The sequence below is a fragment of the Hevea brasiliensis genome, chromosome 3 (genome assembly GCF_030052815.1).
Source record: "Hevea brasiliensis isolate MT/VB/25A 57/8 chromosome 3, ASM3005281v1, whole genome shotgun sequence".
Taxonomy (NCBI): domain Eukaryota; kingdom Viridiplantae; phylum Streptophyta; class Magnoliopsida; order Malpighiales; family Euphorbiaceae; genus Hevea; species Hevea brasiliensis.
In genome coordinates, this window is record NC_079495.1 from 70,170,736 (window position 1) to 70,195,819 (window position 25,084).

At 31.9% G+C, this 25,084-nt stretch overlaps 1 protein-coding gene across 1 annotated transcript; it reads left to right on the plus strand.

Annotated features, from left to right (window-relative positions):
• Positions 1–16,723: 16,723 nt before the first annotated feature.
• LOC131178387 (uncharacterized) lies at positions 16,724–20,293 on the plus strand. Its single transcript, XM_058143344.1, has 4 exons — positions 16,724–18,541; positions 18,632–19,348; positions 19,613–19,949; positions 20,034–20,293. The coding sequence occupies exons 1-4, from the start codon at positions 16,724–16,726 to the stop codon at positions 20,291–20,293; spliced, it is 3,132 nt and encodes a 1,043-aa protein (XP_057999327.1).
• Positions 20,294–25,084: the final 4,791 nt, after the last annotated feature.

Here is a 25,084-nt window from a genome sequence, read left to right on the forward strand (position 1 = left end):
GGTTTTCTGGGAAGGGTTTCTTCACCAAAGTTGTGCCATTATGTGTCTAGTTTCATGTCCAATTAGCCTTGCACCAATTGAACCTATACAACTCCATTTATAGCTGCCCAAACCAACTAGAGTCACAACAGTCCTGCAGGTCACCAAGGGTAACAAGCCTAAACTCAACTCCATTATCCTTACTCACTTCAATTCCTCCTCACACACATTAAAATGGTCACTAATTGACCATTACAATGTTAATATACCATTACATAAGCAAAACTCTAATTTTTCACAAACCCTAATTCCCAAAGTGTCCATTTCATGCTAGCCATGCCATCTAACACATCCAATCACAAATACCTACTAAGCAACTCCAATAAACACATTTTATTTCATTTAAATTCATCAATTCCCACAGGTACACATGCTGACCAAAATTCTTCTTCCATCAAACATGAATAATTTCTCAATTTTTTTCTTGCAATTCTTTCCATTTTCATGCTCAAATTTAAGTTTACTAAAAGAATATGGAAGAAAATAGCACTAACCTCTTTTAACCACTTTCTTGGCTTGTTAAAACTTTGAATATTCTTCACTTTATGACAATCAAAATGTTACTCTTGATGTGGGGATTAATTTTTGTGAAGGGTGTGTAGGGTTTTGGGGTGGAAAACTTAGTGAAAATCACTACAAGAATTATTACTTTTAACGACCAATTTTAACAACCGAATTATTATTTCCTTGTTAATAATATATGAATAACGACCAATGCTATAATTGGTTGTAATTATGTAAAATTTTAACAACCATTATAAAATTTCCTCGTTAAACAATAAAATTTGGTCGTTATATATAAACTTTTTTTATTGATTTATGTTGTTAATTTTTAAAAGTCTTTTACAAGGAAAAATATTGCCCTTGTTGATTAATTATATTTTTTCCCTTTTAGAATTTGGTTTCCCTCCAGCGGCGGGTTTTTTCTTTTGTCTCTAAGGTTTCCTAATTCCTTCCAATTAGTAACTTCCACACAAAACCAATTTCTCCCTAATGTTGCAGCCTTAACATACGTGTTTCATAGGGTTCTATAAGAGTAGAGTTAATTGGTCCTTAGGGTTTCATTCAAAATTGAGTGTTCCAGATTCTCGCAACCTAGATTTGAAAGCTTTCACCTGTTGCCAAGAGTGGATTTGGAAGTATTGCTGTGTGGGTGTGTCTTCAATAGGTATGTTTTACATTTACAATTTCGATTCCAATTGTTGAGTTCCTTTTGATGCTAAGTTTGTTTAGCAAGTTTTGATTCAGACCATGTAATTGATTCTATTTTTGAGGAAAAAACTTTCTCTTGTGTGTTCTAATGGAAGAACTTGATTTTATTTTGTGGTGTTCTTTCATCCATTCAGCTAGGCACTTTAATTATTTCCTGTTGTGATTTTTGTGATATGGAGATTCTTGGAGGTTTTTTATGCTCTTCTTGGTTGTTGGGTTTTGTTGGACTGTTGGGTCTTGTTGATTTACTTGTTAGTTTCTTCACCTGTTTGCTGTAAATTTTCTATCTTGATTGGTTGAAATTGTCCATTTGATGTTTGATGCGAATTGCTCCTAAATGTTAAGTCTTGGTTCTTGGTTGTATGTAAAGATTTAGGTTATGATCACCTAGCATGTCAAGTCTTAGGAAGGGTATATAGGGTTGTTAAGAGGAAAAGGGGGAGAATAGAAAAAAGGAGAGAAAGTGAAGAAGAAGTGGAAGATAAAGAGAGAGAGTGAGAAGGAGAGGGAGAGTTAGAAATTAAATTGATTAATATTAAATGATTGAATTAAACATTTTAAATTTATTTGGTAGCAGCAAGGTAACTTCATATGAGAATTTTATTAATTATTTACTGCAGGATCAACACTAGGATTCCACGCTGTGTACCTCTAGCTGCTAGTTTCATCTGTGCTCTGCATTATTGATTGCTTTGTTTAACATTAAGGGCATGTGGTTTTAATCCCAATGATACTAGATATTTTTGGCAGTGCCAATAAGGGATAAATCTGGTTTTGCATTTTGGGCAAGGACTAGTATTTTCATTCATCATGTTTCCAGTTCATCAGTTGCACTTAATACTTTTACTGAACACCTTAATCAACCTATTATTTTCTTAAATATTACATATTTAAATCAACCTCTAAGGCCATTAGACTTTGAAAATTTCTGCTTCCAATGTGTTTTGCATGCATTATATATGAATATTAATTAATTCATGACTTGATGTATAATCTTTTATTCGTTAGAAGAATGGTTATGGTTTGGATTCTCCATTTGTCTCAGATTCCAACTCTGCCTCAGGTTTGCATAATAAAGGGAACAAGCTAATTTTAATGAGTGCTGTGGTTTCGATTATATTGATTCTTGGGATAGTGATAGCCTTCAAGTGCTAGCAAAAGAAGAAAAGGGAGCAAGAGCAAGCTCAGTTTTTGAAGCTATTTGAAGATGGGGATGGCATTGAGTATGAAGAAAGGCTTGGCAGTGTAATATGAGGAATGGTATTAACTCGGCTATCATCTGTACTATATGTTAATTTTATATAAATTTTGAATGGTGTTATACTGAAATTCCTTCTACAGTGATTATTTGCATCAAAAGCAGAATAGTTTTGGTTATCAAAGGGCTTGATGCCTAAGGATCAACAATGATGGAATGAATTCCTTACTGTTGTTACATTGGTTTATTACTTTCATTATGCTCCTAAAGTACCAAATGGCCACTAAATGATGCAAATAAACATAAATTTTCTACACATTTCCTCTTCTTTTTTTAAATCAAATTACCATCCATTTCAAGTCTTGCATTGATGTTTTTATTTTATTTCTTTGTTTGTTGCGACATGCATGTGCCTGTAATTGCTAGAAGATGCATTTGCTTAGTTTTCACGCAATTATGGTTTCTTTTATTGAGAAATTGAAGTATATATTTTCAACATTTTTATGCAAATTTAGGAAGCCCATTTGTAAAGTGTAAAATTACGACATTCATCTAAATGCCTAAATCTTGTGAAAAGTCTTAAATACCATTTATGATCATTATAAGAACATTCTTCAAGACACACGTTGAGCTTGAGATGCATCTAAAATCTTCTTATTTATAGAGAATCATTGTATCCATAACTCCAGCTGCAGGTGTTAGTAGTATGCCCTAGAGCATATCATTTAGTATGTATCTTGTACATATTTTTATTAATAAAAGGCATTTCCACTTTTATGTTTACATAATATATTTATGTGTAATAGAAAAGGTCCATTGATATTTTGTTAGAAATATTATTCTTAAGTTGTTAAGAATATGAGTGACAATATTTCTAGCACAAAGTATCATAAATAGGTTCACAATCGAGGATACTTCATAATAAGGACATGACTTATCCAGAAAGATTGTATTCATGTTTGTTCCCAAGTTATTTATATGAGATATAAATAAGATGGAATGGTGAGTCTCATGCCATATAACAAACATGATAGGCACTTATAAATGATAAGTAGGCCGAACCAGTGACACTTATGACAAGCACATGGAGTTTACTCTTGTCAATGTTTTGTCATAAATCATATCAGTGCATATAATCTTTAGACCGAAGATAGCACAGTTATCTTGTATATAGGTAGTTTGAGTTTGATACTGCTTTCATACTTGTACTGTGTATGGGTATATGGGCATGTGTTGGCTCCTACTAGTTATATATGGAGGTAGGTGTTGATCAAGATGGAATCTGTTCCTCTAAGTGAATAGAGATAAAATCCTATGTTCATTTAATTGTTCTTGATGTTTCAAGTTCCTGGCCAGGACAGATAGATTTATTCAGAAAAGAGTTTCTGATGAGAAAATCTTTTTAATCAAGAACTGGAATTAAAAGAGAACATAATATTCATAGCAAATGGAGTTTGACATAAACCATGACTCCAGCTTGAGTTGGGATTTTGTAACAGAGAGATTCTAGTGCATGGTAACATATGATTATAGGTTCTTTAAGGTAAACCTTATTACTAATTGGGTGGCCATGGCATGCTATGCTAGGTGTTAACCATGGTCTATGAGGTTCATAAAATGATTTAGAGAAATCATTTATGGTAAGAAAGAGTTCTGATGATATTAAGAGTTGATATCATGTCTCATTGCCAATTAGTGATGAGCCTAGTAAGTCACACACATGCACAAGTTATCACCTAAATAAATATAATTTAATTAATTAATTAAAGAGTTTAAATTGATTAATTAAATAGGTTTGGTTTGCAATTAAATTGCAAAGTCCCTAGCATGACTTGAAACCAAATCTAGATTATTGGATGTGTAGTATAAATTAAATTTATATTTAAAGTATTTAAATATGAATTTAATTGATGAGAAATTAATTAATAGAGATTAATTAATTAATTTATATTTGATATAAATTAATTAGAAGAAGAAAATAATTGTTTTGGGTTAAGAACTCAAAATTAAGACACAGGGGCATTTTGGTCATTTCACAATGTGACACGTGGCATCATGAGATGGTGACACATGGCATAACACATAAGCTTGCCAAATGTTTTTTAATCATGTAAGATGATTAAAATCAAGATTAAATATAGGTTTGACACTTGGCACAATTTGATTGGGTCACTTAAACCTAGAGCTAATCAAAGGGTGACATGTGGCAAGGGTTTAATGTGTTAACCTAGCTATTTAAGTGTGGTTATGAAAAGAAAAAATAACCAGCAGCCTCTCCTCTCATTTTTCACGCCACTTTGAGCCTCTCCAGCTATTTCTCTTCATCTCTCATCAATTCAAAGAGATTAGCCATCAATCTCTTGAATTAAGAACACTAGAAATTGTTTCTAGTGTCCTGTTTACATCTTTAATTTCTTAAAAGGCAGAACTTGATTTTCTAATTAATAGAAAAAGCTTTAGAAGCTATTCAAGGGCTGCCATAGGTGTTCTTGGTGTGGACAAGCTAGAGGGACAACATCTGGTGTCCTGAAGACGAATCTCAAAGGCGCAGACACGCTGCAGCACATCAAGAGGTTAGTGTAATCATTCTTGATTTAATCTAGGGTTCTAAAATTAATCTGATTAATTTTAAAATCTTAAATGGCAAATACAGATCCAAAAACATATTAAAAGAGTTTTAATATGTTGTTTATCATTGAAATCAAATAGATAAAAATAAATCTTGCATGGTGCATGTGACCCTAGGTGAAAATTTTTGAATTCAATGGTATAATCTTGTGTTTTTCACGCTTCCTTTCCTTCAATTGGTATCAGAGCCACTATTTGCCATTTAGATTGTTTATTATATGATTTAATTGTGTGATTTGATCATGAGATGATTGATCCATTACTGGTTAGATCAAGAGGTGTGGCGGCACACATGGTGAAGCCACCATTGGTGGCGGCAACAATGGTTTCATGGGTGGTTTAAGGTTTGGCTTTTAATTCTGCAATTTTTGTATGATCTAAGGCCTATTCTTTGACTAATTAAAGTGTTTAATTAGTTGTTTTAATCACACAATTAAATTATGATTCAAATCAGAATTTTAAAAAATTATTTGAATGTGATTCAAATCTGAATTTTAAAAGTTGTTTGAATGTGATTCAAATCTGAATTTTTAAAGTTGTTTGAATCATATTTAAATTTATTTTTTAAAATTGATTCAATAAAATTCAGATCTGATTTTTTAAAAAATATTTGAATGTGATTCAAATCTGATTTTTTAAAAAATGTTTGAATGTGATTCAAATCTGAATTTTTGAAGTTGTTTAAATGTGATTCAAATCTGAATTTTTAAATTTGTTTGAATGAGATTCAAATCTGAATTTTTAAATTTATTTGAATCATATTCAAATCTGGATTTTTAAGTTGAATATGAGATATTCAATTTAATTTAAGTATGTATGTTTTATTTAATTATTAAATAGTGATATGCATGATGGATGATCATGGACTATAAAAGACCAATGTGATTGGATTTATTTCTTTTATGTTTCTTTGGGATTGTAAATTAATTAATTTATTTTAATTTATTTTGGGCATGTATTATTAAGTTTGTAATATTTTTGGGTTGTAATTTCATTTATTTAAGTTCTTGTAAATTCGCCTTGGTATGCCAAGGATTACTATATAATATTGGATTGCAAGAAGTTCAAGGAGGTCAAGAGCATTGGTGGGACCAAAGGAGGAATTCAAGATCAAGTGTTGATTATGTACTCCTTCAGCAACTCTTGTAAAATGAATGAATGAAATGCACCTAGGAATGCCCTGATTCAATTCTTGGTGACTCAGAATTGAATCCCTTAGAAAGTTCATGATCATACCATATTTACTGCTTATCCATGAATGCATGAGATGTATGGGAATGTATGCAATTATATGATATATGCATGCTAAATGGATAATGTGCAAAGTGAGACCTTAATAGTAAATAGAATGACCATAAAATCTTCCAAACAAATGATTAAGTTGGAAATGCTATAATTAAAGTAATTATAACATAGGCCCTCCATTGGGGCAATTATTTTAAGAAATTTTAAATAGTTGCATAAGATGCAATTTATTTAAGAGATTTTCTTAAGAATAATTGTTAAGCATGAGATGTTGTAAATATGTAAATGGTTTAGTGGCCAATATTGGATGTACCTGAGGACATTAAAATTATTTGCATAATTACTGGCTCAATGGGATCAACTTAACTAATGCAAGATAAGTCAATAATGGATGTACCTGAGATTTTGAGCATTAGGGGCTAGGTAAAGGATTGAACCTCACATGAGATGTGATGGGCAAGGAGTTGCTCACTTATAGTTTATTGTAATTCCAATAATGGATGTACCTGAGGATGATCAATAGAATTATAAGAATTCAATCACCCACTAGAAATCCATCCAACTAGGATTTCTGTTTTCTACTTTGGAAGTGTAGGATTCGCTAAGTTAGTGGGAGGACCAATTTGATTAAAAGACTATAATCATTTTGGTTAATTACATGATACATTTACTAATTAATCTGGTTATTTTTTGCAGTTAATTTTCTGATAAAAATGTGCACAAAACAACCACCACCATCCAATATCCTTGCAAGCATACTTGATCACAATAGGTTGACAGGACCAAATCTGTCTGATTGGCTAAGAAATTTGAAGCTTGTCCTGAACCTTGAACATATAGGATATGTTCTAGATTCAAATGTTCCTGGTCCCTTACCTCCAGAGGCCACACAAGAGGAACATGAAACTTTAGGCAAGTGGAAGGAGCATGATATGAGAGCTAAGTGTTACATGCTTGCTTCCATGAGTAATGAGTTACAGAAGCAACATGAGAACATGCAGAGTGCGAGTGAGATCCTCCTTCACCTACAAGAGTTGTATGGTGAGCACAAAGAGAATGCTAGGTATGAGATATCTAGACACTATTCTATATGAGGATGTCCGAGGGATGTAATGTTGGGGATCATGTCCACAAGATGATTCGGTGATTGAGCGGTTGGAACATCTTGACTTCAACATGGATTTCCAACTACAAACGGATTTGATCCTTCATCCCTTCTGAGTCTTTTGAGAATTTTGTGACAAATTTCCATATGACTAAACAGAATGCACCTTAGTGAATTACTCAACATCTGGTTATTGCCCAAAAGAATATGCTGTGCAATAAAGGAAAAGAGGTAGCTTTGGTTGCATCTTCTTCTCTGGAAAGTCCAACAAGAAGAAGGGCAATAAGAAAAAGAAACCTCAGATTCTGGTCCTTCCAAGAAAATAGCTAAGCAGAAAAGGAAGACTAAAGTCGATAAAGGCAAAGGAAAGTGTCTCCACCGCCAACAGAAAGTGTTTCCATTACCAACAGAAAGTGTTTCCATTGCCGAAGAAAGTGTTTCCAACGGCGAGTATAGCAATCTAAATGAATGCAATGCCATGGTGAAAACCAACTCAAGTTCAAAATATATTTGGCACTTAAGGTTATGTCATGTTGCAGAAGATAGGATTGCAAACCTGGAGAAAATGGGGATTCTATCCTCATTGGGCTCTAAGCCTACTCCAACTTGTGAATCTTGCCTTGTGGTAAAATGACTAGATCACCCTTTGTTGGACAAGGGCTAAGAGTCAAAAATATTTTGGAGCTAATACATAGTGATGTATGTGGTCCATTTAAAGAAATGGCTAGAGGGGTTTTCATTATTTTATTACCTTTATCGATGATAAATCAAGGTTTGGGTATTTGTATTTGATGAAATACAAACATGAATCTTTTGAAAAGTTCAAAGAATTTAAATCTGAAGTAGAAAATCAAACAGGAAAGAATATTAAAGCTCTTCGATCAGATCGTGGAGGTGAATATTTGAGTACTGAATTTGATGAATACTTGAGAGAGCATGGCAGTGTTTCTCACCGACTCCAGAACGCCACAAATTGAATGGTGTATCTGAAAGGAGAAATCGTACCCTATTGGATATGGTACATAGTATGATGAGCTATACTGATATGCCAATCTTCTTTTGGGGATTTGCATTAGAATCAGCTTTGTATATTTTGAATAGGATTCCATCAAAATCAGTTTCTTCCACACCTTATGAGATATGGCATGGAAGAAAACCAAGTCTTAAGCATGTTAAGATTTGGGGTTGTCCAGCTTATATCAAAAAGCTTAACACTGATAAATTGGAGACCAGATCAGAAAAAGGTCGATTTGTTGGATATCCAAAAGATAGTTTTAGATATTATTTTTATTTGCCCACTTCACAAAAGGTTGTGATAAGTAGAGATGCCACATTTCTTGAACAACAGTTTGTTCAAGAAGGAGGCAAAGGAAGGCAAATAGAGTTAGAATTGGAGAATTCTGACCAACCAACAGATCATATGGATATAAATCCATCTAGTCAACCTATACCCATTGATGAGACATCTACAGCTGTTCCTCGTAGAACAACCAGGGTATCTCACCCACCAGTGAGATATGGTTTTCTTCATGAAGAAGAACAAGAGTTGTCTACTCATGAAGAAGTAGATCATAGAGATGATCCACTTACCTATGAAGAAGCTATATCAGATATACACTCTTCAAAATGGATTGATGCTATGAAATCCGAGATTGATTCCATGTATAAGAATCAAGTTTGGGATCTTGTTGACCCACCTGAAGGTATTATACCTATAGGGAACAAATGGGTTTTCAAGAAGAAAATTGGTTCTGATGGAAAGGTAGAGACCTATAAGGCAAGGCTAGTAGCGAAAGGGTTTTGCCAAAGGCAAGGAATCGACTATGAGGAGACTTTCTCGCCTGTTGCCATGCTTAAATCAATTAGGATTTTACTAGCAATAGCTGCATACTATGATTATGAGATTTGGCAGATGGATGTCAAAACAGCTTTTCTCAATGGATACATTGAAGAAAACATTTTCATGGAACAACCTAAGGGATTTGAATCACAAGATGGTTCCAAGGTATGCAAGCTAAAGCGATCCATTTATGGGTTGAAACAAGCTTCGAGGAGTTGGAACATCCGTTTTGATGAAGCCATTAAATCCTTTGGTTTTATCAAAAATGAGGATGAGCCATGTGTATATAAGAAGGTTAGTGACAGTGCTATCACTTTCCTTGTCTTATATATGGATGACATACTGTTGATGGGTAATGACACAGGTATGTTGACGACTATAAAGGTATGGTTGTCAAATACATTCTCCATGAAAGACTTAGGGGAGGCAACCTATATTCTTGGGATTCGCATCTATAGAGATAGAGTGAAAAGAATAATTGGTGTATCCCAAAGTCTATACTTGGAAAAGGTGTTAAAGAGGTTTAACATGCTTGATTCCAAGAGAGGATTGTTACCAGTGAGACATGGTATCCACCTTTCTAAAGAGATGTCTCCAAAGACACCTGAAGAAAGAGATAAGATGGCTAGGATTCCATATGCTTCGGCTATTGGAAGTTTAATGTATGCAATGTTGTGTACTAGGCCGGATATCGCATATCTCGTTAGTTTGACTAGCGGTATCAATCCAATCCAGTTTGGAACATCGATAGTCACAAGAATATCCTTAAGTACTTGAGAAGAACTAAGGATTTATTCTTGATTTATGGAGGTGGAGACTTACAATTAGATGGTTATACTGATTCTGATTTCCAATTAGATATCGATGATAGAAAGTCTACCTCTGGATATGTGTTCATTTGTAATGGAGGTGCAACGGTTGGAAGAGTTCCAAGCAGAGCACGCATCGCAGATTCAACTACAGAGGTCGAGTATATTGTCGCATCGATGTCGCAAAGGAAGTCGTTTGGATAAAGAAGTTCGTGATGTAACTTACATGAGTTCCTTCCATTGAGTCAGTTCCATTACATCGTGACAACAATGGAGCAAATATACAAAGCTAAGGAACCAAGGTCTCACCGTAAATCCAAACACATAGAAAGGCGCTACCATATTATCGGAGAAATAGTTGGACGAGGCGATGTAGCCATGCAGAAAAATAGCATCGGTGAAAATCTAGTGATCCATTCACTAAGCCTATGTCACGCACTCGCTAGACCGACATCTTGAGAAGATAGGTCTAAGATATTGTAATGAATGGCTCTAGTGCTAGTGGGAGATTGTTAGTAGTATGCCCTAGAGCATATCATTTAGTATGTATCTTGTACATATTTTTATTAATAAAAGGCATTTCCACTTTTCTGTTTACATAATATATTTATGTGTAATAGAAAATGTCCATTAATATTTTGTTAGAAATATTATTCTTAAGTTGTTAAGAATATGAGTGACAATATTTCTAGCACAAAGTATCATAAATAGGTTCACAATCGAGGATACTTCATAATAAGGACATGACTTATCCAGAAAGATTGTATTCATGTTTGTTCCCAAGTTATTTATATGAGATATAAATAAGATGGAATGGTGAGTCTCATGCCATATAACAAACATGATAGGCACTTATAAATGATAAGTAGGCCGAACCAGTGACACTTATGACAAGCACATGGAGTTTACTCTTATCAATGTTTTGTCATAAATCATATCAGTGCATATAATCTTTAGACCTGAGATAGCACAGTTATCTTGTATATAGGTAGTTTGAGTTTGATACTGCTTTCATACTTGTACTGTGTATGGGTATATGGGCATGTGTTGGCTCCTACTAGTTATATATGGAGGTAGGTGTTGATCAAGATGGAATCTGCTCTCTAAATAAATAGAGATAAAATCCTATGTTCATTTAATTGTTCTTGATGTTTCAAGTTCTGGCCAGACAGATAGATTTATTCGTAAAAGAGTTTCGATGAGAAAATCTTTTAATCAAGAACTGGAATTAAAAGAGAACATAATATTCATAGCAAATGGAGTTTGACATAAATCATGACTCGGCTTGAGTTGGGATTTTGTAATGAAAGATTCTAGTGCATGGTAACATATGATTATAGGTTCTTTAAGGTAAACCTTATTACTAATTGGGTGGCCATGGCATGCTATGCTAGGTGTTAACCATGGTCTATGAGGTTCATAAAATGATTTAGAGAAATCATTTATGGTAAGAAAGAGTTCTGATGATATTAAGAGTTGATATCATGTCTCATTGCCAATTAGTGATGAGCCTAGTAAGTCACACACATACACAAGTTATCACCTAATTAAATATAATTTAATTAATTAATTAAAGAGTTTAAATTGATTAATTAAATAGGTTTGGTTTTCAATTAAATTGCAAAGTCCCTAGCATGACTTGAAACCAAATCTAGATTATTGGATGTGTAGTATAAATTAAATTTATATTTAAAGTGTTTAAATATGAATTTAATTGATGAGAAATTAATTAATAGAGATTAATTAATTAATTTATATTTGATATAAATTAATTAGAAGAAGAAAATAATTGTTTTGGGTTAAGAACTCAAAATTAAGACACAGGGGCATTTTGGTCATTTCACAGTGTGACACGTGGCATCATGAGATGGTGACACATGGCATAACACATAAGCTTGCCAAATGTTTTTTAATCATGTAAGATGATTAAAATCAAGATTAAATATAGGTTTGACACTTGGCACAATTTGATTGGGTCACTTAAACCTAGAGCTAATCAAAGGGTGACATGTGGCAAGGGTTTAATGTGTTAACCTAGCTATTTAAGTGTGGTTATGAAAAGAAAAAATAACCAGCAGCCTCTCCTCTCATTTGTCACGCCACTTTGAGCCTCTCCAGCTATTTCTCTTCATCTCTCATCAATTCAAAGAGATTAGCCATCAATCTCTTGAATTAAGAACACTAGAAATTGTTTCTAGTGTCCTGTTTACATCTTTAATCTCTTAAAAGGCAGAACTTGATTTTCTAATTAATAGAAAAAGCTTTAGAAGCTATTCAAGAGCTGCCATAGGTGTTCTTGGTGTGGACAAGCTAGAGGGACAACATCTGGTGTCCTGAAGACGAATCTCAAAGGCGCAGACATGCTGCAGCACATCAAGAGATTAGTGTAATCGTTCTTGATTTAATCTAGGGTTCTAAAATTAATCTGATTAATTTTAAAATCTTAAATGGCAAATACAGATCCAAAAACATATTAAAAGAGTTTTAATATGTTGTTTATCATTGAAATCAAATAGATAAAAATAAATCTTGCATGGTGCATGTGACCTTAGGTGAAAATTTTTGAATTCAATGGTATAATCTTGTGTTTTTCACGCTTCCGTTCCTTCAGCAGGCTGGAATCATATTGGCATTTTAGCTTAGTAATCTAATTTTCATAACTCCATATCACTTTCTCAAAGAGTGCTGTGCTTTCATTTTTTTTTTTCCTGCCAAGTTTAATATGTATGAATTCATTTATTCTTTGTTTTTGAACCGGATGTTGTGCCTATTTCTCTACTGATCTGTGGTGTCTTTTCAACCTCAATTTTAGTTATGGGGTTCTTTTCTTATCTCACATTACTGAAGATATAACTAACTCGCCAAACTTTGCAGGTGATTGATTCTCTCATCATGAATTTTATATTATCTTGTGTTACAAATTCTTTGATGTTTTGTTTGATCTACAGCTAATATGTTGTTTCCATCTGATTGTAGATGGTGTTCCTAAAGGACTTAGAATACAAGATGTACTTGTTTTGATAACTGTCCTACTTCTGATCAAGGATAAGGTGAGTATCCAAATGGAAGTTCTGTCTAGGGTTCTTTTTCTCCCTATTTAATTTTTAAATTCTAAGTGCTTTAATACCTGTATGTGTAATTGTTAATTTGTTAGGGAGGGAAATAATTTATCTTCATTTTCCCTTCACCTTCTAATCTAACTGAACAACAAGGCCTTCTCCTTTCCCTCCACTTCCTTAATCCTCATCTCTTATTAAACTCCTAAATGTTCTTGTGATGTTTAGAGCACATATCTGTTAGCATTTAGTTCAACAACCCACCAAGCACAAGTTAGCATTATTCCTTCATTTGCATTTTATCACTTATTGTCAACATTATTTAAAGTGGTGAAGATGATAAATAATGTCTGCCTTTTCTTATGCATGTGCTTAGGTAACACCAAGCATATGTTGTTTTAATTAGTTAATAAAAATGATAAATGACAATAATATAAACTAACCCTATTTCTTGTTAAAATTAGCGACTTAAAATTAAAAGTTGATCCTAATGCACATCACGCTTGTTTTCACTAGGATTTATGAGCAAGGGCTTGATGCCTAAGGAACTCTAATGTGAAGCTTAGAATCTTTATTTTGATAGTAAAACCATATCTGAAATCTTACAAAGATTTTAGCCACTCAAATCTTTTCTTTCTCTTCCAGATTTCTTTAGTTCTTCCATTTTCAAATTTGATCTTTGTTCATAAAAACTCTTCTTAGCTATCTTCCATCTAACTTATTCTTTAGATATCAATTATATTGGAAATCATAATTTATAGAATAGATTGTTGTTGAGTGCTCTCACAATCCTTTTAGATTCAAGATGTTAATATGGGGTTGTTCAGGGGAAATAGAAAAAATGGGAGAAGGTGAAAAAGAAGGGGAAGATTAAGAGAAAGATTGAGGAGAGAGAGAGTTAGAAATTAAATTGATTAATATTGGATAATTGAATTAAATAGTTCAAATTTATTTGGTTGCAGCAAGCTAACTTCATATTAGAGTTATATTAATTATTGATCAGCACTAGAATTTATAAACAGGGGCTTAATACCTAAGGAATTCTAATGTGAAGCTTAGAATCTTTATTTTGACAGTAAAACCATATCTGAAATCCTGTAAATAATTACAAATTTTAGCAACTCAAATCCTTTCTTTCTCTTTTAGATTTCTTTAATTCTATCATTTTTAGATTTGATTTTTGTTCATGAAAACTCTTCTTAGTGTCTTTCATCCGACTTATTCTTTAGATATCAATTAGATTAGAAATCATAACTTTTATGGAATAGATTATTGTTGAGTGCTCTCACAATTCTTTTAGATTCAAGATGTTAATATGCCAAATTCTCCATTAGTGACAGATGTTGAGAATAGACCCTGCAATATTGCAGAAGTGAGTAACCATTTTTAAACTAATGAGTGAATTTATTTGGAGTGAGAATCAACCCTGCAATACTGCCTGCAATATTAAATTTGTTACTGACCAAGAATGGTTGTATGGTAGGATACTGCTTGCAGGCCAAAGTTTACTTATTAATCAGGTATTAATTAGTGCAATGCAAATAATTTCACCTAAAAATTTGTTTGGAAGGTTGTTAATCCCTGTGGAACGGATATTAACACTGGAATGTTTGGGATAGAGGATAACTGATTTATTGAAATGATAAGAATAGAGGGAAAAAAAAAGAAAAAAAGATAAAATCTGTCAACAAATTAGCAATGCAAGATAAATATTATTTATCTATTTGTTTATTTATTTTAATTGAAATCTTAATTTGAGTATTGCTCAACCGCCATATATTATAATATTGAACAAAGGGAAGAGGGAAGGTAGATGTAGCCAGAATCAAGATTTTATATCACATGTTTTTACAAGGAATTTCTTTCCAAATTGACCATCCACCAACCAAGTTTAATAATTGTATTCACAATTCCATAAAAGACACTATAAAACTTGACATATGAACAAAATCAAAATAAATTAATTTATGCATATAAAGGTTATTGACGTGGCTTTTAGTATTACTCTTCAATAATTTTTTTTCTCCATAATATGGAAAGAATATATATATATATATATATATATATATATATATATATATATATATATATATATATATATTTATGTATATAATTTAGTTGAATTAGCTAGATAATGACCTCCTCTCCTATAGTCAACATGAAATATCCCTTGAATTAATTACTAATTTAATTAGAGTGTGAAAATTTAGGACACTTTGGACTAAAATAATTTGACATGACCCTTAAGTTCAAAAGCTCCACAATAGGTGCATATGTTACACATGTAAGGATCTTGTGCTAGTTTATGCATAGTCCATTAACTTATCAAAAGTACCTGACTCAACAATCTTGATCCCTATATAATATAAATAATTATGAATAAGCCTCTATATTTTTTAAAATATCCCTATACAATAAAAACACTTACAATTAAGCCCCTATATTTTTATAAATTGGTTCTTAAATAATATATACTTACTATAAAAATATCCCTATATGATATAAATAATATGTTGTAGAAATGAATAATGAGATTGATAATAAGTAGAAATCTCATTATAGCTACCATTAATAGTACTGGAAGCTTTTACCTCATAATAAAACACTAGTAATCCAATGAAAATTAAGAACTATCTATGGAGCCAAATTTATGAGAAAAGCTCAATCTAAGAGAGATTAGCCCATAGTTAGAGAAAATTGAAGAATAGGCCTATGGAATATGGATGAGTCCGCTAGCCTAGCCCATAACCAATGTTCTCATGCCCAAATTAGTTCTTAAGATTGAAGGTTGTTATTAATGAGTTTCAAAAGTAAGGAATGTGAGATTTTAGGGAATGTGAGATTTTAGGTAAGCTGAGAACTAGAAATCAAAATTTTATATTGTAACTAGCTATTATTTATTGTCAATCATTAATATTTACTTTAGATTAAAAGAAAATGAGAGAAAAAAATGGAATTATTTTGATTTTCTTTTTAAATTAAAAGATAAGTAGAAAAATTATTAAAAATATAAATTCATAATTTTAATATTTTTTAAACTTAAAAATAAAATTTTAATTATGCCATATTTAAGGAAAATGACTTTTATTTTTTTTAAAAAAATATTTTTTTAAATTTTAATAATCTTATTAAAATTTAAAAATACTAATACACGTATAAAATAAATATATATTATTAATTAACAAAAATGAATAAAAGAAGAAACAAAAAATAGAGGATGAAGGAAAATGAAAAATTGAGGGAGATTGAGAGTACAGCTGATTGATTTAGGAACAAAAAGGAGTGGCTTTTATTTTACCAAGTGTCTCCCTCTCTTTGATCAATGCACAATTATTCCATAAGTCCTTCTGTATTTAGAAAATTCACTTTTATAGTTCTTTGTCTTTCAAATTCCTCCATTCTGACCATACTTTTAAATTTCCACTTCATTTAATATTTTGGCACCATCCTTTTTGTGATCAATGTTATTTAATTTTTTTTAATATTTATTTATTGAATAATGTAACCAAAATTTTAAACTAAATTTTTTTCTTGTCAAATATGTTTGCTTATTTTTATAGGTTATATTTCTAACTATCAATTTATTAGATAATGGCTCCTAGTAAAGGATGGATGGATCTTGTTGGTGATCGTCTTAATGATGTATATTTACGTGGGGTTGAGGAATTTTTGGACTATGCTTTTAAGAAGACTGGGAGGCATGGGGAAATACGTTGTCCATGTGTCAAGTGTAGTAACACGTATTCCGCCACACGAGAAGTGGTAGGGACACACCTCAAGGTGTATGGAATAATACGTAATTATACATTTTGGTATCACCATGGAGAAAGGGTAGGTGAATCTGAATCTAATTTAGAAAGTGTTCAACAAAGTGAAGATGAGCCTAGCAATGAGATGCATGACATTTTAAGGGATTTGTATCCAGAGTTTTGTGGTCAAGATACAAATGATATGGATACAGATATCTTCGCTAGTGATATTCATAAAGAGGAACCGAATGAGGAAGCGAATAAATTCTATAGGTTACTAAGAGATTTTGAGCAACCATTATACCAAGGTTCTAAGAGCTCAAAGTTATCTTGCTTAGTCAAATTGCTCCATATCAAGAGCCTTGGTCGATGGAGTAATGAGTCATTTACTATGTTGTTGCAATTATTGAAAGATGAATTATTACCTCAAGGATCTAATTTGCCACAATCATATTATGATGCAAAGAAAGTAATTCAAGATCTTGGTCTCTCATACAAAAAAATTGATGCATGTGTAAATAATTGCATGTTATATTGGAAAGAGGATGAGAGGCTAGATTTTTGTAAGATTTGTGGCTATTCTAGATGGAAGACTGATAAATATAATGGGGAAGACAAGGTTAAAACCAATGGGAAGAGAATACCAAAAAAAATTCTGCGTTACTTTCCACTAAAGCCAAGACTTCAAAGATTGTTTATGTCCACAAAGACAGCGTCTTTGATGAGATGGCATAAAGATAAGAGGGTAGATGATGGAGTGATGAGACACCCTGCTGATTCAATGGCATGGATTTCCTTTGACAAACTACATCTAAATTTTGCCTCAGACTCTCGCAATGTGAGACTAGGCTTTGCTAGTGATGGATTTCAACCTTTTGCCAATTCAAAAATGCCATATAGTGTTTGGCCAGTTTTACTCATTCCATACAATTTGCCACCTTGGATGTGCATGAAACAATCAAATTTTATTTTATTAATGCTTATTCCTGGTCCTGAGGGTCCTGGAGATGCAATTGATATCTATCTTCAACCTTTAGTAGAAGAACTAAGAGAGTTATGGGAAACTGGTATTGATACATTTGATGCATATGCACAACAGAATTTCAAGTTACATGTAGTTTTACTATGGACTATCAATGATTTCCCTGCATATGGGAACTTATCAGGTTGGAGTACTAAGGGAAAGTTGGCTTGTCCTTGTTGTAATAAGGACACCTGTTGGATGAGGTTGGCCAATGGAGGCAAGCAATGTTATATGGGTCATCGACAATATCTTCCTCTTAATCACAAATGGAGAAATGATAACAAATCTTTTGATGGCACAAGGGAGCGAGGGTTACCACCCAAGCCACTTTCAGGAGATGATATACTTGATCAAGTGAAAAATCTTGAAGGGGTCATATTAACTAAGGCTCTTCATATGAAGAAAGCAATCTCACATGATGGCAGGGGGGACAATTGGAATAAAAAGAGTATATTCTTTGACCTTCCATATTGGAGGACCTTATTACTACGCCACAACTTAGATGTCGTGCACATTGAAAAGAATATATGCGATAATATACTAGGGACAATCATGAACATAAAGGGAAAAACTAAAGATAGCATCAAAACTCGCCTTGACTTGCAAGCATTAAATATAAGGCCAGAGTTACACTCAGTACAGTAGGGGAATAAAGTTGTGATACCTCCAGCATTGTACAGTTTATCTACTACAGAAAAATATAGGCTTTGCCAATTTTTGAAGCAGTTAAAAGTTCCAGATGGATTTTCATCCAATATTTCTCTTTGTGTAAACATGAAAGAGAGTAAAATCTCAAGATTAAAGATTCATGATTGTCATGTTCTTCTATTACATATACTTCCTCTTGCAATGCGTGGTTTACTTCCTAAAGTAGTATATGAACCACTTGTTGAGCTTTCATTGTTCTTTAGTCATTTAGGTGCGAAGGCATTAAAGACAGATGTATTGGAGCAATTAGAAAAGCAAATTCCTATAACTCTTTGCAAGCTAGAAAGGATCTTTCCACTTTCATTCTTTGACATTATGGTGCATTTGCCTATGCATTTGGCTAGTGAAGCTAAAATTGGTGGACCAGTACAGTATCATTGGATGTACCCAATAGAACGAGCATTATATTCATTGAAGTCAAGTATTCGTAATAGAGCTTGTGTAGAGGGTTCAATTGCAGAGGCGTACATTGCAAATGAGTGCATGACTCTTTGCTCAAGGTACTTGAATAGCATTGAGACAAAGTTTAATAGAATGGAGCGCAACTATAATGGCAGCAGTAATAAAAATAAAGGTGGCTTATCAATTTTCTCCAAAGTAGGACATGGATTAGGTGTTAGTAAAACTCGTGTTCTTGATACACAGGAGTGGGAGCAAGCTCATATTTATGTATTAAAGAATTGTGATGAAGTCCAGCCATACATCGAGTATGATATTTTTAAGCTTATTCATATTGTATTTACTCTTTTTTTTTTTTAATTCATCACAATCACCCATAATCCTCTTTTTTTTTTTCCCCCTTTAGAGAGTATTTACAATTGCCAGCAACCAATTTCATAGGCATGTCAGAAGGTCAATGGAGTAAAAATTTTATTAGATGGTTTAAGACGAAAGTAAGTACACTTTAAGTTTTGTATGTATTTTGAGTAATTAATTATTTTAATTATTTGTAACCACTAGGAATTGATTTTTCACTTTTTAAAACTATTTTTTTTATAGGTTGCATGGTTGCATAAAAATGACCCAAGTCAAAAGATGAGAGCCCTACTTTCATTGTCACGTGGTCCTGCTCGATATGTGACATCTTTTTATGGTTACATTGTCAATGGATATAGGTTTCATACTGAATATCATGACCAAGGTTTGAGGACACAAAATAGTGGAGTTGTTGTAATTGGAGATATTGGTGATGAAGTTAACAACATAGATTACTACGGTGTCTTAACTGAGATTATTCAATTGCAATATCTTTGTGGATTTCGTTTTTTTTTATTTCTTTGTTATTGGTGGGATGTTTATGATCTAGTGAGGTGGGTTAAGATTGATGAATATGGGGGTTAGTGTTAATCAGAACGAACTTTGAAAACAAATGAACCTTTCATTTTAGCTAACCAAGCATCACAAGTCTTTTATGTTCCAGACAATATTCACAAAGGCTGGCATTATGTGATAAAGGCACATCCTCGAGATTCCTATGACATCCCATTAGAAGAAGACATTGACCCCGTTGATTTGAATCAATTCGGTGAAGCATATCAAGCTGATGAATCTATCAATCTTGAATCTGGAGAAACAACTACAGTTGATGCAAATGACCAAATTAGTTGGAAGATGATGGATATAGAGCCACAAATAATTGATATATCTTCAACACAGAAGAAAAGAAAACATGGATCTTGAAGTTTATTTAATTATTATTGTTTGAATGCTACTGTATAATGTTTCTTTTCAAAATAAACTCTATAACATATACATAATTTATTTTGGATGTTTATGTGTAATTTAGTTATTCAATGTAGTTTACATTTCATTTTGTCTTTTTTCCATATTTTATTTATGTTGTTCCCCATATTTATTTATGTCATGATATATTTTGTTGGTTTGAAAAAAAATTCACATATATTTGATGTGCTAATATTCCAGGTAAATGACGCTAGAAATGGGGTCACAAAAAAAGAAAGGACCTAGGACAAATATAGTGAAGAGTTCATTTATACCACCGGGTTCATTAAGAAGGGCAAGGGGACATGGACATCGATCAAGATCATTTTTACCTATGACATCTACACAAAGTCAAACTGCATCAATTGCACGTTGTTCGTTAGAGCCACATAATGACATCTCTCTTGTTCAAGATGTTGATCATAGGGAAGAAGATGGTGGAATACAAGAACAAATACCTGAACAAGTGCATGAAGGTTCAACTCCTATTTTTCTATTTCATTCAGCGTTATGAATTTAGTTTACATTAATAATTTACTTTTTATTTTTAATATTGATAGATTTTGATGCTATGCAATGTAATACAACAAGGCAACATCAAAGTAATAACAATCCAGCTCAGGAAGAAACACAAGAAGGTTCAAATAATTATTGTCATATGTATTATTAATAATTTATATTTATTATTGATACATTATTTCTATATTATTAATGAAGTTCTAGAGACTTTTTTATTTAGGTATTTCCACTATACAAAAAAAGAGAAAAACAAGAGAAATGAACAAGGGTAAAAAGATTGCAGCACTTAAGGATGGAGAGAAACTGGATGTGGTTTTTTATAATAATCGAGTTGTTGGAGAAAATCATGCAGAATGGTCAAGACATTTGGGCAAAATAGTGCGTGACCCAAACATTTGTCCAATAAGAGTGCACTCATGGAAGCAAATTGGAGAAGATGCAAAAGATCATATGTGGGATTCAGTCAAGGTACCTTTACTTTTAATAAAACATTAGATTAATTTAATTTACATCTATTTATTCATTCTTTTTTTTTTTATAGGAGAAATTTAGAAATTTTGACATTGAGCTATATCGAGAAAAGACTTTAGAGCATATGAATCATTTGTGGAATAATTGGAGAGGGGATTTGAAACGCCACAATATAAAGCCTTGTGGTTCTTTTCCAGAGATGTTGAAAAATGTTCCTCAAGGGATGCATCAAGAAGATTGGGAGTGGTTAGTTAAGAACCATTTTTGCACTAGAAAATTTAAGGTATGACATTTTATTTTACTAATATTAAAAATTATGTAAATTAAATATAAGTATTTTTATCTTCAGTTTTATTATTTTTTAAAAGGGTTAACATAATGTTTTTAAATACTTTTTTTAATGTAGGAAACAAGTGTTCGAAACTCTGAAAATAGGAAAAATTTAACTATGCTTCATCGTACTGGTAGCAAACCTTACAGACAAATTATCTATGATTTGGTAATATTAGTGAAATTTTTTCATGCTTTTGCATTTTGGAGATTAAATATATTATGCTATTGTGTAACAATATTGTATTTTGTAAAGGGAGGCAAGGATGGCAATCCACCAGATATTGGAACTATATTCTTTGAAACTCATAAGAAGGGTGCAAATTTGGTTGACTCTAATGTTCAAGAGAAATATGTATGTTATATTACTTTTATTGCAAATCTATTTCTTTTTATAAATTATTATATTTGTGTCATTGATTAATCATAATTATTATAGGATCAAATACGTGATGTCATCCAATCCAACCCTTCTTTGTCTCATATGGAGGTAGTAGAACAATGTTTTGAAACACGACATCGTGATCAAGTTATTGGTTATGGGGGTGGAATAAAGGCAAAAGAAGTTAAGAAATCTCGTTCCAATGTTGGCCTTCAAGAGGAGAATCGATTGCTTAAGGATCGTTTGTCTGAAGTAGAAACTAGGATGAAACACTTGGAGGACTTATTATTGAGCCAATACTCTAATGCTCCATCTAGAACTCCGCTATCTACAGATCAATCTACATGATTGTGATAAGGTAAATTATCTTCTTTTTCATCTACTATATTCTTTATATTGTTTTTAATATATGTCATATTTTAAGTTGTACATTTATAAATGGAAATATAATATTCACTATTATATATTTATTGAAGATAAATGTATATAATTTAATGAAAGAGCACGGAAATTGGATTGGAAGTTGATGAATATTTTTGAATTTATGTTTTATGCAAGTTGTAAATTTGAATTATTTATTTGAAATTTTGAAAATGTTCAAAATACAAACGGAATTTTGTCAAATTTTTTATTTGATATTTATACTTAAACTGTTTAGAAATAAAATATTAACAAATTTTAAGTTAAATGTGAAACTCATTTCAAGCTATTAGTGGATTTCATAGTTGTTGCAATCTAATTATATTTTTATATTTTGGTGCAGATGTGATTAGGCAAATAGTGAAAGCATTGAAGTAACTTTTTTGGGTGAAGGTGTTCAAAAGTAACTTGGAAGATATTGTTGAATTTTATTGCAGTCTTCATGTATTTATAGTTTCCTTATTGACATAAACAAATTAAGTGTAAATAATTAATATTAAACTGACATTTGAGACGGTTATGACATTTTTCATATTGATGTATGAATGTTTTTTTACTTATGAAGCATATTATTTATTATTATTAATTGCTTATTAAATTTTTTAGAGTTTTAAAACTTAACACAATTAAATCATCATCATTAATGATGATTTTTGTATTCATATTGATTGTTAATCACCTCTTTTTGTTATTGTTAATATGTTTTTACAACTATTTTTATAGTTGTTAATCATTTTTAACGACCATTTTGCATCGTTGTTATTAATTTTTAATGTTCATCCTCAATTATTTTCAACGACTAATTTTTACTATCGTTAGTAGTTTTTAACGATCATCATTTGCTCTCGTTAATCCTTTTTAACGACATTTTTTTTAATTGTTAATAACCATTAACGAGCATTATTTGCTGTTGTTAATATTTTTTAACGACTAATTTTTTCATCGTTAATAGTGTTTAGATGCCGTTACATTGTAAAATAATGATCTTTTAATTTAAATTTGATGACCATTTTCTCCGTTGTTAATAACATTAACGACGGCTAAAATAGTTGTTAATACTATAATTTTAACGATCGCTTATTGTGTCATCGTTATTAGTATCAACGACGAGTTATATAAAGTCCTCGTTAAACTTTTTAACGACGGAGCCTATAACGACGACTTAACGACCAACTTTTGTGGTTGTTAATTATTATTAACGACTACTTTTTAACTTTTAACGATGGTTTTTCCTCTCGTTAAATATTAATTTTCTTGTAGTGAATCAAGCTCAAAGCTTGATGAAAATGGAGGTTTCTCTCTTCTCTCTTTCTCTTTTTTCTTTGGTGTGAGACTAGGAAGAAGAAGGCTGCTGGAATTATTTCATTTTTATCTCATTTTTATGTCATTTTTATCCCTTTTAATTTGGTTGTCAAAAAGTCATTGGGTGGGGCTTTTTAAATGACATCATGTGATGCCAAAATTTTAATTTTCTTCATTTTTCTTTTCTTTTTTTTTTCTACTCATTTCTAATTCAATTTTTAGCAATATTTATTCATATTTTAGATCATAATAATTATTTACTTAACTGGACAAGTCAGCCAAAAATCATCTCTAAAGACGAAATGACCAAAATACCCTCCGTTTGGGTTAACAGACTAAAATTGTCTGTACCGATTGAAAAATTTTTCTAAATATTTTCTGGACATTCTAATGCCATAGAAATCTCAATGACTCTTCTTTGGAGTCCCAATAATTATTTCATGAATTTTCTCCTGAGTTTAGGGCTCCTAGCTGTGAAAACCGTAACTTCCCACTGGGTCGCCCATCGCTAGGACACCGGCTCATTTAACTTGGTTGTATTTTATTTCGAAAATTTTTCCTAAATTTTTCTTATTAATATTTGAGTTATTTATGATTCCTCACTCTTGTCTAAATATTTTTTCAAATGTTCTAGCTGTTCGGACCGACACCGATCACCGAAACAATAGAATGTATGGAATGGCTAAAGTGAGGGTGTTACAATTCTTCCACTCTAACAAAAATTTCGTCCTCGAAATTTACCTGACATAAGCAATCGACGAACTGCTACCTCCTTAATTTTACACCTTTCCGTGTTATCATACTTCATTCTCTCCTTAGTCTCAATCCTATTGTGACACCCCTTACCCGTCTACAATGTAACCGAGCAAGATATGCCACGCAGTGTACCAGAACACCCTATTTTAATTCAATCATTTTTTTATTCCTCCTAATTATTTTTTTCATAGTTATGAAGTACAATTTATGAAATATAATTCATTTAAGTCATTTATTGAAATTATAATTTATTTGAGGTTCCGAAAATTTTATAGAAAATTTGGCAGAGTACCGGCTAAAAATGGAGAAAACAGTTCTTCGGAACCTGTGAAAAACACTTCTAATATTTTCAATCAATCCCAAACTCCATTTCATCAACAAAATCTCAATATTTTTTTCAACAACATTTCCATTTCTCAATCATTCATCTCATATGATAATCATGTAAAAGTCATAAATAAATATTCACTTTTTCATTCATAAACACAATTTCCACTATTTACATTAATACCAAAATACATTACATAAGTTTCAATTACATATGAGAAAATAAAAGTTAATTACAAAAT